The sequence below is a fragment of the Nicotiana tabacum genome, chromosome 15 (genome assembly GCF_000715075.1).
Source record: "Nicotiana tabacum cultivar K326 chromosome 15, ASM71507v2, whole genome shotgun sequence".
Classification (NCBI taxonomy): domain Eukaryota; kingdom Viridiplantae; phylum Streptophyta; class Magnoliopsida; order Solanales; family Solanaceae; genus Nicotiana; species Nicotiana tabacum.
In genome coordinates, this window is record NC_134094.1 from 20,113,861 (window position 1) to 20,127,144 (window position 13,284).

Genomic DNA, 13,284 nt, shown 5'->3' on the forward strand with positions numbered 1-13,284 from the left:
AAATAAACTAAACTATTTAACTACAACAAAGAAACTGATTACAAATATGCATGTTTAGCACTCAAACATTCAGCGAATCCTTTAAGAAAATTTAGTCAAAACTATCAAACATGCCCAACTTTTCATCATCTGCTATGAAAGAACAAGAACCTGCATTACAAATGTTTAGAAGGTTACCTGAAAAGCAGAAATGCAGCAGTAACAGTAGCAGAAATTCAGCAACAGAAGCAGTAGGAACAGCAGGGGAAACAGCGACAAATCAACAAATTGTGACCCGAGAAACAACCCAGAAAATACCAGCAGTACAATACTTGAAAACTAGTACTAAGTTGCTCTAGAAATTAGCAGGAACACCTCTATTTCTCACAAATTTTGCACTCTAAGAAACACTCACAAAGCCCAGAAATTTTCAGCTTACTACTTGTTGTTTAGCTGATTTCTCTCAAGTTATTTTTTTTGTTTCTTTTTTAGTGTGTAAAAGATTTTTTTTTCCAAGTGATAGAGTGTGTCTGTCTTTTATAGGAGAAGAAGAAAGACATTCATGATTGAAAATCTGTCACTTGGACAGATTTTTCAACAAAAGTCTGCTCGAACTATTTAAAAGACAAGACTTTTTGGTTCAAAATCTGTCCAAAAGATAGTATTTTCACCAAAAGTCTGCTCTAAATATTCAAAGACAGACTTTTAGTTCAAAAGAAGTCAAAAAGTATTGTATTTGTCACCAAACACTCACTTTTAAGTTTTGTACTCCAAAGTCTCTGAACAGTAAAAACAACCAAACAGGTACCCTAACTCAAGCATTCTCCCTTTCTTTTCTTTCCTCTCAATCTCTCAAACCAAGATTCAAAGTTATCTAGTCCACAAAGAGAAATCAGATTCATTCTAGTTTAAACAACTAGTAATTCGAATCTTTAAACACACAAACTAGTAGGAATCAACAATTTATCTTTAAACGCACAAACTATTAACTCAAACTAAAACATGACATCATAAGAAAACAACTCGAAACTACAATCCAGTAGGTGATTCAAGCCTAACGAGTGACTAAGAATCATCACCAAACTCCAACTATACTAACATAAGCAAACTGAATCATTGATTATCGGAGCCTAAGTTTAATTCTAAGAACTATCGAAATCAAAAATTAAAGAAGCATGGAATGATAGATTTAAGATTTCAGTTAAAGCGACTACCAAGACTAATGATCAGAGACGGAAACGAAACATGACGATTAGGCAAAACATGTATTAACACTTAACAGTGACATATTCCATCAAAATCGATTAACTTGAACAACGGCAAAAATCAGAAGTTAGACTAAAACATGAACATTAAACAAAAACAATATAAACAGAATTTAATCTAAAACAAAACTACAAACAAATGACACAGAAACAGAAAAATAAAAACTTAAGAGGAAAGGATAAGGGTTCGAGGTTTATACCAAGCTCTGGGACATCCGACGTCGAATCGAGCAACGAGATGATGCCAAGGATGGTAAGTAGTGGCTTTCCGTCCCTGAGGGACATGTTTCTTTTTGGCAGACGCTAAACCAATATATTTCGGCGTCTTGCCAAAAGGAAACAAGTGCCTTTGGGTCAAAAAATAAAAGACGAAGAAGCAGGCGGTGGCAGAGGCAGCGGGCAGTGGTGGTCGCGACAGTGAGGGCGGCTGGCCGCAGTGGTAGTGCTTTTAGGGGTGAAATCTGGAGGGAACGTGTAGATATCCTTGAGATATGTTTAGGTAAGATTTGTGTGGTCGGGTGGTGGTATTTGTCACTAATTTGAGAAAGAAAAAAGGAAAATTTGGGTGGCTGGGGTTTCAGATTTGGCTGGATTTGTGGAGTTTGAGAGGGAATTTGAGGATTCGGGTTAAAGATATGGAAAGAGGAGGAAGAGACAAGGGGATGGTGAAAAAATGGGGTCGATTGGAGGTCGTCTACCACCGTGGGTGATTTCCGGCAGCGGGGTAAGGCAGGGCAAAGAAAGGGAGAGAGAGAGGAGGGGAGAAGAAAGGGAGAGAGTAATAAGGTAAATGGGGCAATTTTGGGGGATTTTAGACTTTAAATATCTAGTGTGGGGCATAGATAAGGGCCTTTGGATCAAAGGATAATCAATGGTTGACATTAGATCTCTGATTCATTAGGCAAAACGGCGTAGTTTCACCATGAAACTACGCCGTTTAGCTCATCACCCTAGTTGGCCTAATCCGGACTGGGTTAGTGCCTTTGGGCCACTGATTTGGTCTGATTTTTTGGCCCATTTCATTTTGAAATGCATCTTATCCCAACCTTTTATTCATTTTTTAATTAAACTATAATCAGACCTTAGACCTATACATACATACATACATACATACATACATACATACATACATACATACATACATACATAATAAACATAGAAAAAGAAAAAGAAAAGAACCAAAATTAGGCATTTACACTAAGGATACTAGGAAGTAACAGGTTCAAGGGTGAGAAGCAGAGGGGGTCAAAGCTTTCACAAGGGTAGCAATCTGTTGAGCATGGGCCTCCCTGTCTCTTCTGAGCTCTTCCCTGAGTTGCTTTGTTTCCTTTCTCATCTCATTATTGTCTTCAAGAAGCTTGGCATTCTCTTCTACAGCCAACTCCAACCTCTTGCTGAATTCTGCAACCCTACTGCTCCCAGAAATGATGGCAGGTCCTGTGGGTCCTCTAGCCTTAATCTCCTCATAGCCACACTGCTTGAGGGTAACAACATCCAAAATATCATTGTGGTTTCCAAACTTAAGCTCAGGTAAGGCAAGGTTGAGCTTATCAAATAACTTCGTCAACATGAAATCATATGGCATAGCATGTTTTGGTTTGGAAGTATCTTTAGCTCGTGCCATGTGCTGAATTATCAGGCTAGGAATATTGATAGGTCGATCAGTGTCAAGCAGTTCCATCACATCCATGTCTAGTAGAGTAGTTTCATGTCTTCTCTCAGACCTCTGAAGAATGCAGGAGTTGAAAAAATGAAACGGCAGCTTGTGAAAGGGAGTCATATCAGTCTTGTACACTTTCAAAGGATCATCTAGTTCAAACTTTTGGGAGAACTTCCTAGTGACCACAATGCCAGTGTCAACATCATTGTCTATGGCTGTCCACTTCTTGTTCAAGTAATTGTCAAATCCCAAAGAAGGGATATTCAGAAGCAGCCCCAGATCCTCAGCATCAAACTCCATGTCAAAGCCCCCTACCTTACTCTTGACTACCTTCCCATCAAATGTGAAATTTGTTTAGAACTCCACCACAGCATGAACACATACTGGTGGGAAAGCTTTAACAAACATGTGCTTCCACCCCTGTAGCTTAAGTTTCTTAACCAGTTGAGCCATCCTCTTATCATCAGTGTTCGCAAGAATCTTCCCATTTAGCACTTTTCTGTAAACTCTGTGAGTCGATCAACTTCAGCTGGCACATTCTTTCTTGTATTACCCCTACTGGCACTTGCAGAAGAGGTATAGGGTTTGGTGACTTTGGCAAGGCAGAGTCAGATTCATCTTCTCCATCCACCTCAACAATAGGTTCCACAATTGAAACCTTCTTCTTTGGCTTCTTTGCACTTCTGGACTCCTTAATGATTTGTGCATCAACAGCCTTTGTTTTACTCCTTGTGAGAAGAGTTCTAGCAGGAGGAACCACTCATTTCCTTGTTGAAACTGTTGACTTTGTAGCTTTCACAGTGGTCCTTCTTGACTTCTTCCCTACCTCAGATAGTGGCATATCATCTTTATCACTGCTAACTTCTTCATCTCCAGTGAAAGAAGTTAACAGAGACCCAGGTTCTTGAGCCCTTGTTTCTTCACCAATTTCTTCTAAAGGGGCTATGACAGTGTTTCCAATTGTCATGGAACCTTCAGACTCCTCACTCACATTCCCCTCTTCTTCTTTACTCTCGTCATCACCTCTTTCACTCTCACTTACCTTTTCTTGATCCTCCTCCTCACTTTCAGAATCCTCCTCTTCTTCACTCTGATTTTCTTCTTCTGCAGAATCATTAGCTTGTTCACCTGTCTTATCCTATGTATCACTTTCCTTCTCATCTCCAGATACTCCCTCATTCTCACTTTTTTTTTTCTTCATTGGCTATGTTTTGAGCATCATGTTCCTCTTGACTGTTCATAACTTCTTCTTCTTTTTCACCTTCATCATCTTCCTCATCCTCAGTCCAACTAAAATCAAAGCCATCAGAAGCCTCCTTTTGCACGGGTTTTTTTTACGTCCTTCCCCCTCAACCACATGCTCCATATCCGTTGGATCTATCTCTTTTCCCAGATCCCCTACACTCTTTTCTACAGGGAATTTCCCCACTGGTGGCTTCTCACTCGTGGGTGGGAGAGTATCTAGGGGTTAAATATCTATAGCAGACACTGAAATATCTAACTTGAAAGTAAGATGTGGTACCTGATCAGTAGTGACTGACATTGATTCCCCCTGACTCACAGATCCCTTGGCTACAGTGTCACCATGCGTAGCAGCTTCAGGCACTTTCTTGATAGATTTTCTTGGAGTTGCTTTGACCTTTGTTGACTTAGAGATATTTTTTGCAGGCTGCTCAGGTGCATGGGTAGTTATTTTTGAAGTGGGAATGATAGGAACAGCATGGACAGTAGGAACAAGGGAGGATAAGGCAGGTATAGTGGAGGATATCGAGGGAGAAAGAACAAGTATGAGTGTGGGTTCTCTTGAAGGCTTGGCATTTTTCTTCGATTTGGGCTTCAATATTTTAGGTTTTGCTTCAGCCTTGGTTGATGATTTAGCTTTAGACGGTGTTTGACTGGCTTTAGGCATAGTGATCAGGTGAGAGACTCGAAGAAGAGAAAGAGAGGATTAGTTCTTGATAATTGCTTTCGATTCTTGCTTAGGGTTTGAGAGAAACAATAGGGTTAGAGAAGTTGATCATAAGAGCCTTTTAAAGGCGTTACTCCTGATTTGACTGGAAGAGAGAAGGTGACCGAATTTGAGTTCTAACAGGATTCTTATAACGGTTACTTTGACTGTAAGGTTTTTATGAGTAATTGATCTGTAATTGCACAAGGATTTCCCTTTACTCTTTGACTAGAAGACGATTAGAAGTGATGCCAATGGAATTAAAAGTATAAGTATAAAAGTAATTTTAGAATATAAAGTCTCAGTGACTTAAGACAATATGGCACATACCTGAGTCAAAGAACCAACTCCTTAGAAACTTCATATTAGTATCTGCAATAAAGCTTCAGCACTTCATATTAGTATCATGCAACACAGTTATCAGCCAAATTTTCTAAGCAAGTGTGTGAGCTTAATACAAGCACAAAGGTGAATCAAACATATTGTAATTAATTATCTACGTCTTATTATGCCTTTTCTAACCAATCACCGGGAGTCAACTTAGTGGGAGAAGTTGATTAGACCTAGTTCTAGTCTATTCCTTTCAAAGTGATCCCTACTCGGAGCTTTAGTAAAAATATCAGCAATTTGATTTTCAGTTTTACAAAAGTTAATTGAGATATTCCCGTTTTCAACATTGTCTCTGAGAAAGTGATGTCTAATGTCAATGTGCTTGGTTCTCTTGTGCTGACATGAATATTTAGCAATGTTTATGGCACTGGTGTTATCACAGAAAATGGGAACACAATCAACAAATATATCATAGTCCTTTACCTATTGTCTTATCCATAATAACTTAGCACAACAGGATCCTGCTGCCACATATTCAGCCTCACCTGTAGATAAGGCCACTGAGTTTTTCTTCTTGGTTCCCCAAGACATCAGACAAGATTCTAGAAAATGAGTTGTTCCTAAAGTGATTTTTCTGTCAACATGAAAACCTGCATAGTCAACATCAGCATAACCAGCTAAATCAAAGTTGTACCCTCTGGGATACCATAGACAGAGGTCATAGGTCCCCTTGAGATATCTTATTATCCTTTTGATAGCCTTCAAGTGAGATTCCTTGGGATTTGCCTGAAGTCTTACACATAGTCCCACATTAAACACAATATCAGGCCTGCTTGCTGTGAGGTATTGACCCAATAATTCCTCTATATAGCTTCTGTTATACATTTTTCCCTTCTTCATCAAGGTCCAGCTTTGTTGCAATAGCAATGGGGGTATCAATAGACTTGGAGGAGTCCATGTTGAATTTCCTCAGTAACTCTTTGATATATTTTTGCTGATGTATCATGGTTCCATTCTGTTTGCTTGATTTGTAGCCCCAGAAAGAAGTTCAATTCACCCATCATACTCATTTCCCATCATCTCAGCAAATTCCGTGCACATTACTTTATTGGTGGCCCCAAAGATAATGCCATCCACATACACTTGCACAATTAGAATATTCTTCCCTCTGCTTCTTAGAAATAAAGCGTTGTCCACCTTTCCTTTTACAAAGTTGTTGGCTAAGAAAAATTTTGAGAGCCTTTCATACCAAGCTCTTGGAGCTTGTTTCAGTCCATAAAGAGCTTTATCCAGTTTGAACACATATTCAGAAAATTCTTCACTTTCAAATCCAGGAGGTTGTTTGACAAACACTTCTCCTTCAGGTAACCATTCAAAAAGGCACTCTTTACATCCACTTGGTATAAAGTGAACTCCATGTGGGCAGCAAAGGCTATCAGTATTATTATAGCCTCCATTATAGCTACAGGTGCAAATATCTCATCATAGTCAATGCCCTCCCTGAACCACCAGTTTGGCTTTGTTCCTTGTGATATTTCCTTGTTCATCCAACTCGTTTCTGAACACCCATCTGGTACCTATGACAATTCTGTTCTTGGGTTTCTGCACCAGGTTCCAGACCTTGCTTCTCTCAAGCTTATTTAGCTCCTCTTGCATGGCTATGATCCAGTCTGGATCCTTTAGAGCTTCTTTGATGGTCTTAGGTACAACTTGTGAGAGGAATACTATGAGTGCACATAGATTTCTTAGAGAATATTTGGTTTGCACCCCTGCATTTGCATCAAAGATGATATTCTCAAGAGGATGTGAGCTTTGATGCTTCCATGGTCTGATCTGTATACCCAGAGAAGATTCACCCGAGGAGTGACCCAAAGGAGCATGTTCAGTAGGTGTGGCTTCATTAGTCTGGTCAACAGTTAGAGCAGTTCTTCCTTCTTCTTGTTCCTCATGATCACTGTCAATTTCCTTGTGTTTTTCAGATCCATCTTCATCAGATTCCTTTGTACCTCCATCACTAGTGAATCCTACATCATAATCTTCATCCTGCAAACCTTTCTCAGCCAAATTGTTAGATTCATCAAACATAACATGAATATTTTCTTCCACACATATAGTTCTTTTATTAAAAACCTTATAGGCCTTACTATGTGGAGAGTAACCCAAGAAAATTCCCTCAAAACTTCTATCATCAAAATTACCTAGAGCTTCTCTCCCATTATTATGCATAAAACATTTGAACCCAGAGGCTCTCAGGTGAATGATATTGGGTTTTCTTCCTCTAAGTAACTCATAGGGAGTTTTCTCAAGAATGGGTTTGACCATGCATCTATTAAGCAGGTAGCAAGCAATATTGATTGCCTCAGCCTAGAAATTCTTAGGCAGTCCACTGGAAATCAACATGGTCCTCCCCATGTCTTCTAAGGATCTATTCTTTCTTTATACAACCCCATTTTGTTGTGGAGTTCTAGGTGCAGGGAAATTATGGTCAATGCCATGTGAGCCACATAACTCAAGGAATTTTGAATTTTCAAATTCAGTTCCATGGTCAGTTCTTATACTTAAAACATTACATCTTAGCTTTTGTTGAATCCTTCTTACAAATACACAGAAAACATCAAAGGTTTCATCTCTGGATCCCAAAAACAAAGTCCAAGTATACCTGGAGAAGTCATCAATAATCACAAGCACATACCTCTTACCTTCTTTGCTCCTTATTCTCATTGCTCCACATGGGTCCATGTGAAAAAGTTCCAGAGGTTTAGAAGAACTTACAAACTTCTTATATTTAAAGGATGACCTAACATGTTTCCCTTTAACACATGCATCATATACCTTGTCAGAGTAAACTCAACTTTAGGTAGCCTAAGGACCAAGTCCTTTGCTGCCAACTTGTTGAGTTGAGAGAGACTGGCATGTCCCAGTCTTCTATGTCATAGTAGTGGATCATCTTCCACTACACTCAAGCATGTTTGCTCACTCTGGGAAAGTGACATAATCGATATCTTGTAGACATTGTTATGTCTCTTACCCTTTAACACAATTTCATTAGTATCAAGCTTAGTGACAATGCAAATTTTGAAATTGAATTTTACCTCATTTCCTTTGTCGCACGTTTGAGAGATGCTAAGAAGATTGTGTTTAAGACCTACCACATAATACACATCTTCTATAGCATGAGGGAGTGACTTGCCAACCTTGCCAATACCTGTTATCTGGCCCTTTTTCCCATTTTCAAATGACACACTCTCTCCTTAGAAGGCTGTCAATGAGAGGAAGTTTTTCTTTTCTCCAGTCATATGTCTTGAGCATCCACTGTCTAGATATCAATCCTGATTGTTTACTCTCACCTTAGCATGCACCAAAATTCACGTGTTAGTTTTGGGAATCCAGACAAGCTTGGGTCCCTTTTTGTTAGAAAAAGAATGAATCGGATCCCTTCTTGCCCAGAAGGGGAGAGGATTAGAAGTCATTTTCTTGTTAACCTTAATCCACTTAGTATGGACATGGGGATTAACCTTTGGCTCCTCTTTCTTCTTCACATTTTTAGCAATACCAAAGGTTTTTCTAAACTAAGCATGAATTAAGGCAGGACAAGTGTCTCTAAAGTATCCTACTCTTCCACAATGAGTGCACATGTAATTATCAAAAATTCCTACATACTTTGGGTCAAACTTAGGGACAGATTTTCTGTAGCCAATTCCAGATTTGTTAGAGCTACATTTTTCATTCAGCCAATTCAAAGCATCAGAATATCTATGTCATTTGCTTAGTCTAAAGAGTTCATAATTAGCCTTTTCTAGGTTTTCATGCAGGACTTTATTTCTACATTCAGTATCACAAAGACTATCATTAATAATTTTTAATTCCATTTCAAGCTTATACTGCAGATCACTCTTTTTCCTTTGCCATATACATCAAGAGACTTCTCATTCTCAGAAGTAATATCAAGAACCTGATTCTTAAAGTCTTTGGCCTATTTCTCTAAACTAGCTTTGTTAGACTCGAGTTCTTTAATATCAAGTTTGACACAAGAAATGTTGCTTATTAGCTGATCATTTTCAGTACTCATTTTATCCATTTTATTCATTAAGGTTATAATTATGGCCATCAGTTGTTGTTTTTTTTTTACATAGCTTGAATATTCTCTTTCAAGCCAGATATACTTACCTAGTTTGCTTCTTCTTCAGTTTTTGAGTCACTCATGGCCATCATTTCTATCACTTCTTCCTCTGTTTTAGATTCTTCAATCGCCATCAAAGCCACTTCAATGTTTTAATTTCCAAAGTCAATTTCCAAGGTCATCCATATATCATGAGCAGAGATGCAAGAGGACACTCTAAGGAGAGTGTTTCTAGACAGGCTCTTGTAGAGCAAGTCCTTTGCTTTAGTATTTTTCTGAACTAGCTGACGATCTTTCTCATCGTATTCCTCTTCTCTTTTGTTGTACCTATTACCTTCACTGTTCAATTTGGTTGGAAGTGTTGGTCCATGACTGACAATTACCCATAGGTCAAAGTCAGTATCCTGAAAAAATATTTCCATATGTAGCTTCCATTCATCATAGTGGTGTTCATCAAATAAAGAAGGTCTTCCAATGTGCATTCCAAGCTATACTAGGGGTTCTGTCTTCACAGCTTGGGGTTCGTCAATCACAGCATAGAGACTTATAGCCCCATCCTCCTTTTATTCCTCTTGATCACTGCCGCTGTCCTCATATGCTACCAAGAATGCCTGCTTCATTGATTCAGTAAATCCTTTGCCTAGGACTTTTCCTTTGTTGGAACCATTTTCTCTTATCTTCTCCCGTTTCTCTTTTTCAACTCGTTCTTTTCTCCGCCTAATTTTCCACATTAGACAGTCCTTGGCCATGTGATCTAGCTTGCCATACTTGTAGCACCTATCATAGTTAGCTTTGGCGATCTGCTTGGTCTTATTACTGGTGTCTCTCTTAGATGCACTTTTGGAATTCTTCATGAACCTCTTGAACTTGGCAAACATCGCTAGATCAGGATCATCATAGTGAGATTCATCATCCTCTGACGCTTTAAGAACCAAGGCCTTATCCTCTGTTCTTTCTTGCGCAGTTCCATCTTTCTCATTTGATGAGTTTTTAAGTTTTCAACCAACTCATCAAGTGAGATTTTGTCCAATTCCTTGGCTTCCTTGATTGCAGTGACTTTTGATTCCCATGAAGCTGGAAGGATTCTTAGAACTTTTCTAACCAACTCTTCTGAGGTAAACACCTTTTCAAGTGATTTAAGTTCATTGGTTATGATAGTGAACCTAGTCATCATATCCCGGATGGGCTCAGACTCCTTCATGAAGAAAAGCTCATAGTTTCTCATGAGTAGCTCAATCCTTGATCTCTTTACTTGGTTTGTTCCTTCATGAGCAGTTTGGAGAGCATCCCATATCTGCTTTGCATTAGAGCGCATATAAATTCTATTGTACTTATCAGGACCAAGTCCACAGATAAGAATTTTCTTAGCCTTTGCATTCTTCTCCATCATTCATCAAAACTTCAATATTCAACAAGTAACTTGGAGAACGTGGTTGTCTCAGACGATAACATATCTCACAAAAAATTTCAATATTATTTTATCAGCATTATAAATGTCAAAGTTCAATGCCTTCCAAATCTATATAGCCTTATAAAGGTAGAATGTCCCATTATCTCTTCAGTTATTGTGAAATTTCTCAGGGCTCTTGTCTATAAAGAATGCCTCCTCGTTCTTCGTACGTTCCCATTCGCGGACCTTGTAGCTACAAATTTATGTCAGTTTAGCCTCAAGTTATACAATTCTTTGGCATCTTTTAGAACAGTAGTATTCGAGCTAGCTTGGACGAACCTCGACTAATCAATCTGACATCACATGTATCTGATAACTCTGCCGACCTTGTAGCTACAAATTTATGTCAGTTTAGCCTCTCAATTTTACAAAACAACATGATGTATACAATTCTTCGGCATTTTAGCCTCTCAATTCACGTTCTAATCTTCCCTTCTTCATGGAGCACAAGTGACAATGTCATCCTCACATAGAATTATCTCAAAACCTGCTAAAAAGGCAAAAGATATATGTTGACAAGTGTTAAATGTATATTAGCCAGCAAGAACTAGTGAGTGTTGTAGACAGATCACATATATTTCGAAAGCCTAGTATAAGTGAAGGAATGGCTAATACTTATGTCCTGAATGTGAGGATAAATTAACATAGATTTTTTTTTTTGGTTCTTTTCCTTTTTCTTTCTTATATGTTTGTGATATACAATCTAAGACAGTACGCAGAGGGTATCGCATAGAAATTTGGAATTAGTTGTAACATAGGCAAAAATTCAAATTGAAGTGATTGTTGGATGATGGTATTCCTTGACAAGAAATCCACCTTTTTTTTCTTTCTAAACTAGGGAACCTGCTGCCGTTACCTTTGGGTACGTCTGGGTAAACCCTGCTCCAGTGCAACAGCTCGCAAATTACATTGGAAAAGTAAACTGCACTAGGTAAGCCTCGTGCAACGAGCTCGGCCGAAAAAGCAAACTCGGAACCCAGTATAATCCCACTAGTGGGGTATGGGGAAGGTAGTGTGTACGCAGACCTTACCCCTACCATGGAATAGAGATGCTATTTCCGATAGACCTTCGGCTCCCTCCCTCCAAGAACTCCCCACCTTACTCTTGGGGTGACTCGAACTCACAACTTGTTGGTTGGAAGTGGAGGGCGCTAACCACTAGAGCAACTCACTCTTGTCCAATTTAGCATCACAAAAAGTGAGATCAATTGAGCTCTATTTCAGTTGAACTTAGCGGAGCTAAAGAAAGCTAGAGTTGTTTATACCTTGAAAGTTCGTTTGGTTGGAAAATAAGTTATCTCATGATTAATTATTCTGGAATTAGTTATCACACTCTCCCATAGGAATAAAAAAATACTCCAATCCCGGAATTAGTTATACCACGATTTTATCCCAATCAAATATGAAATAAACTCATCTCAAATTTAATCTTGAAATTAATTATTCATTATCCTTTGTATCAAACGAGTCCTGATTTTTTATGCTAAGGATGCAAGGAAACCAACATAATGTAGTATAACCGAAAGAAACAAAACAACTGCAATTGCAACTTAATTTTCAGATTACCTTGTCCCTGACATGAGAATCAATATGTTCATTTAGTAGTAAGTTCCTGTTGACCATATTTACAAGAGAAATGTATATTTTTAATCGGTCTCACAATTAATAGCTGATAAAATGTATATTTATTTTGTATATATGTGTATTATATATATATTTTGTATACTTTTTAGCTAGCGAATGTAATTAGTTTTGGCCGACCGGCCAATTTTGTATTTTGCCGAATTCTTTTCTTCTTCATCGCACCGCGTAAGGTCGATTAAAGATAAAAATACTTTCTATAAAAAAAAAATTATATCCAAGACTCGAACTCGAAACCTTTAAATTAAAATAAATAAATTCTATACGCCCCACCATAACCCTTGGTGGTAATCATAGATAACATTAAATATCTACGGTAAGAAATTTAAAAATATAAAACTCGAGGAGTAATCATGTAGAGAAGATAAATGCCGTTTCGAAGTAGATCAAAGACTATAGAGTCTAGAGAGGTATTTAATTTCGCATTATTATAAACACTTTCAATAGTAAAGAAAAAAACGGATTTAGAGACTGGCCCAAAAAAAAAAAAAAAAAAGGAAATGTTTACAAGAAAAAGGTTGTTCATTCAAATGATCATCTTAATTTATCCACATATTCTTGGAACAGTCCAAGTATATATTTTTGACTTCCTTTCATCACTTGGCAAAGCCATATAATATTTCCAATCATCAAGGGCCATTTTTAGGTCATGTATTTTATTACCAAGACCTATACAACAATTTGCACGCATTGTGTACACAAGATTAATTTTGAATTATTATAACCTCATTCATGAGTAGTAAAGGAAAAAAAAAGGTAGAAAAACATAAAAAACGGCTAATGTTTAAAAGAAAATGATTATCTTGACCCACATATTCATAATAATAACGAGGGCTAATCACCTTTTGGTCTTGTAACTAAAATATAATCATTGTTACGAAATTTTAAATT

The 13,284-nt window shown here is 37.9% G+C and overlaps 1 protein-coding gene across 1 annotated transcript; it reads right to left on the reverse strand.

Annotated features, from left to right (window-relative positions):
- Positions 1-5,665: 5,665 nt before the first annotated feature.
- LOC142169543 (secreted RxLR effector protein 161-like) lies at positions 5,666-6,067 on the reverse strand. The gene has a single exon (XM_075231414.1). It carries the CDS (start codon positions 6,065-6,067, stop codon positions 5,666-5,668), a length of 402 nt encoding a protein of 133 aa, XP_075087515.1.
- Positions 6,068-13,284: the final 7,217 nt, after the last annotated feature.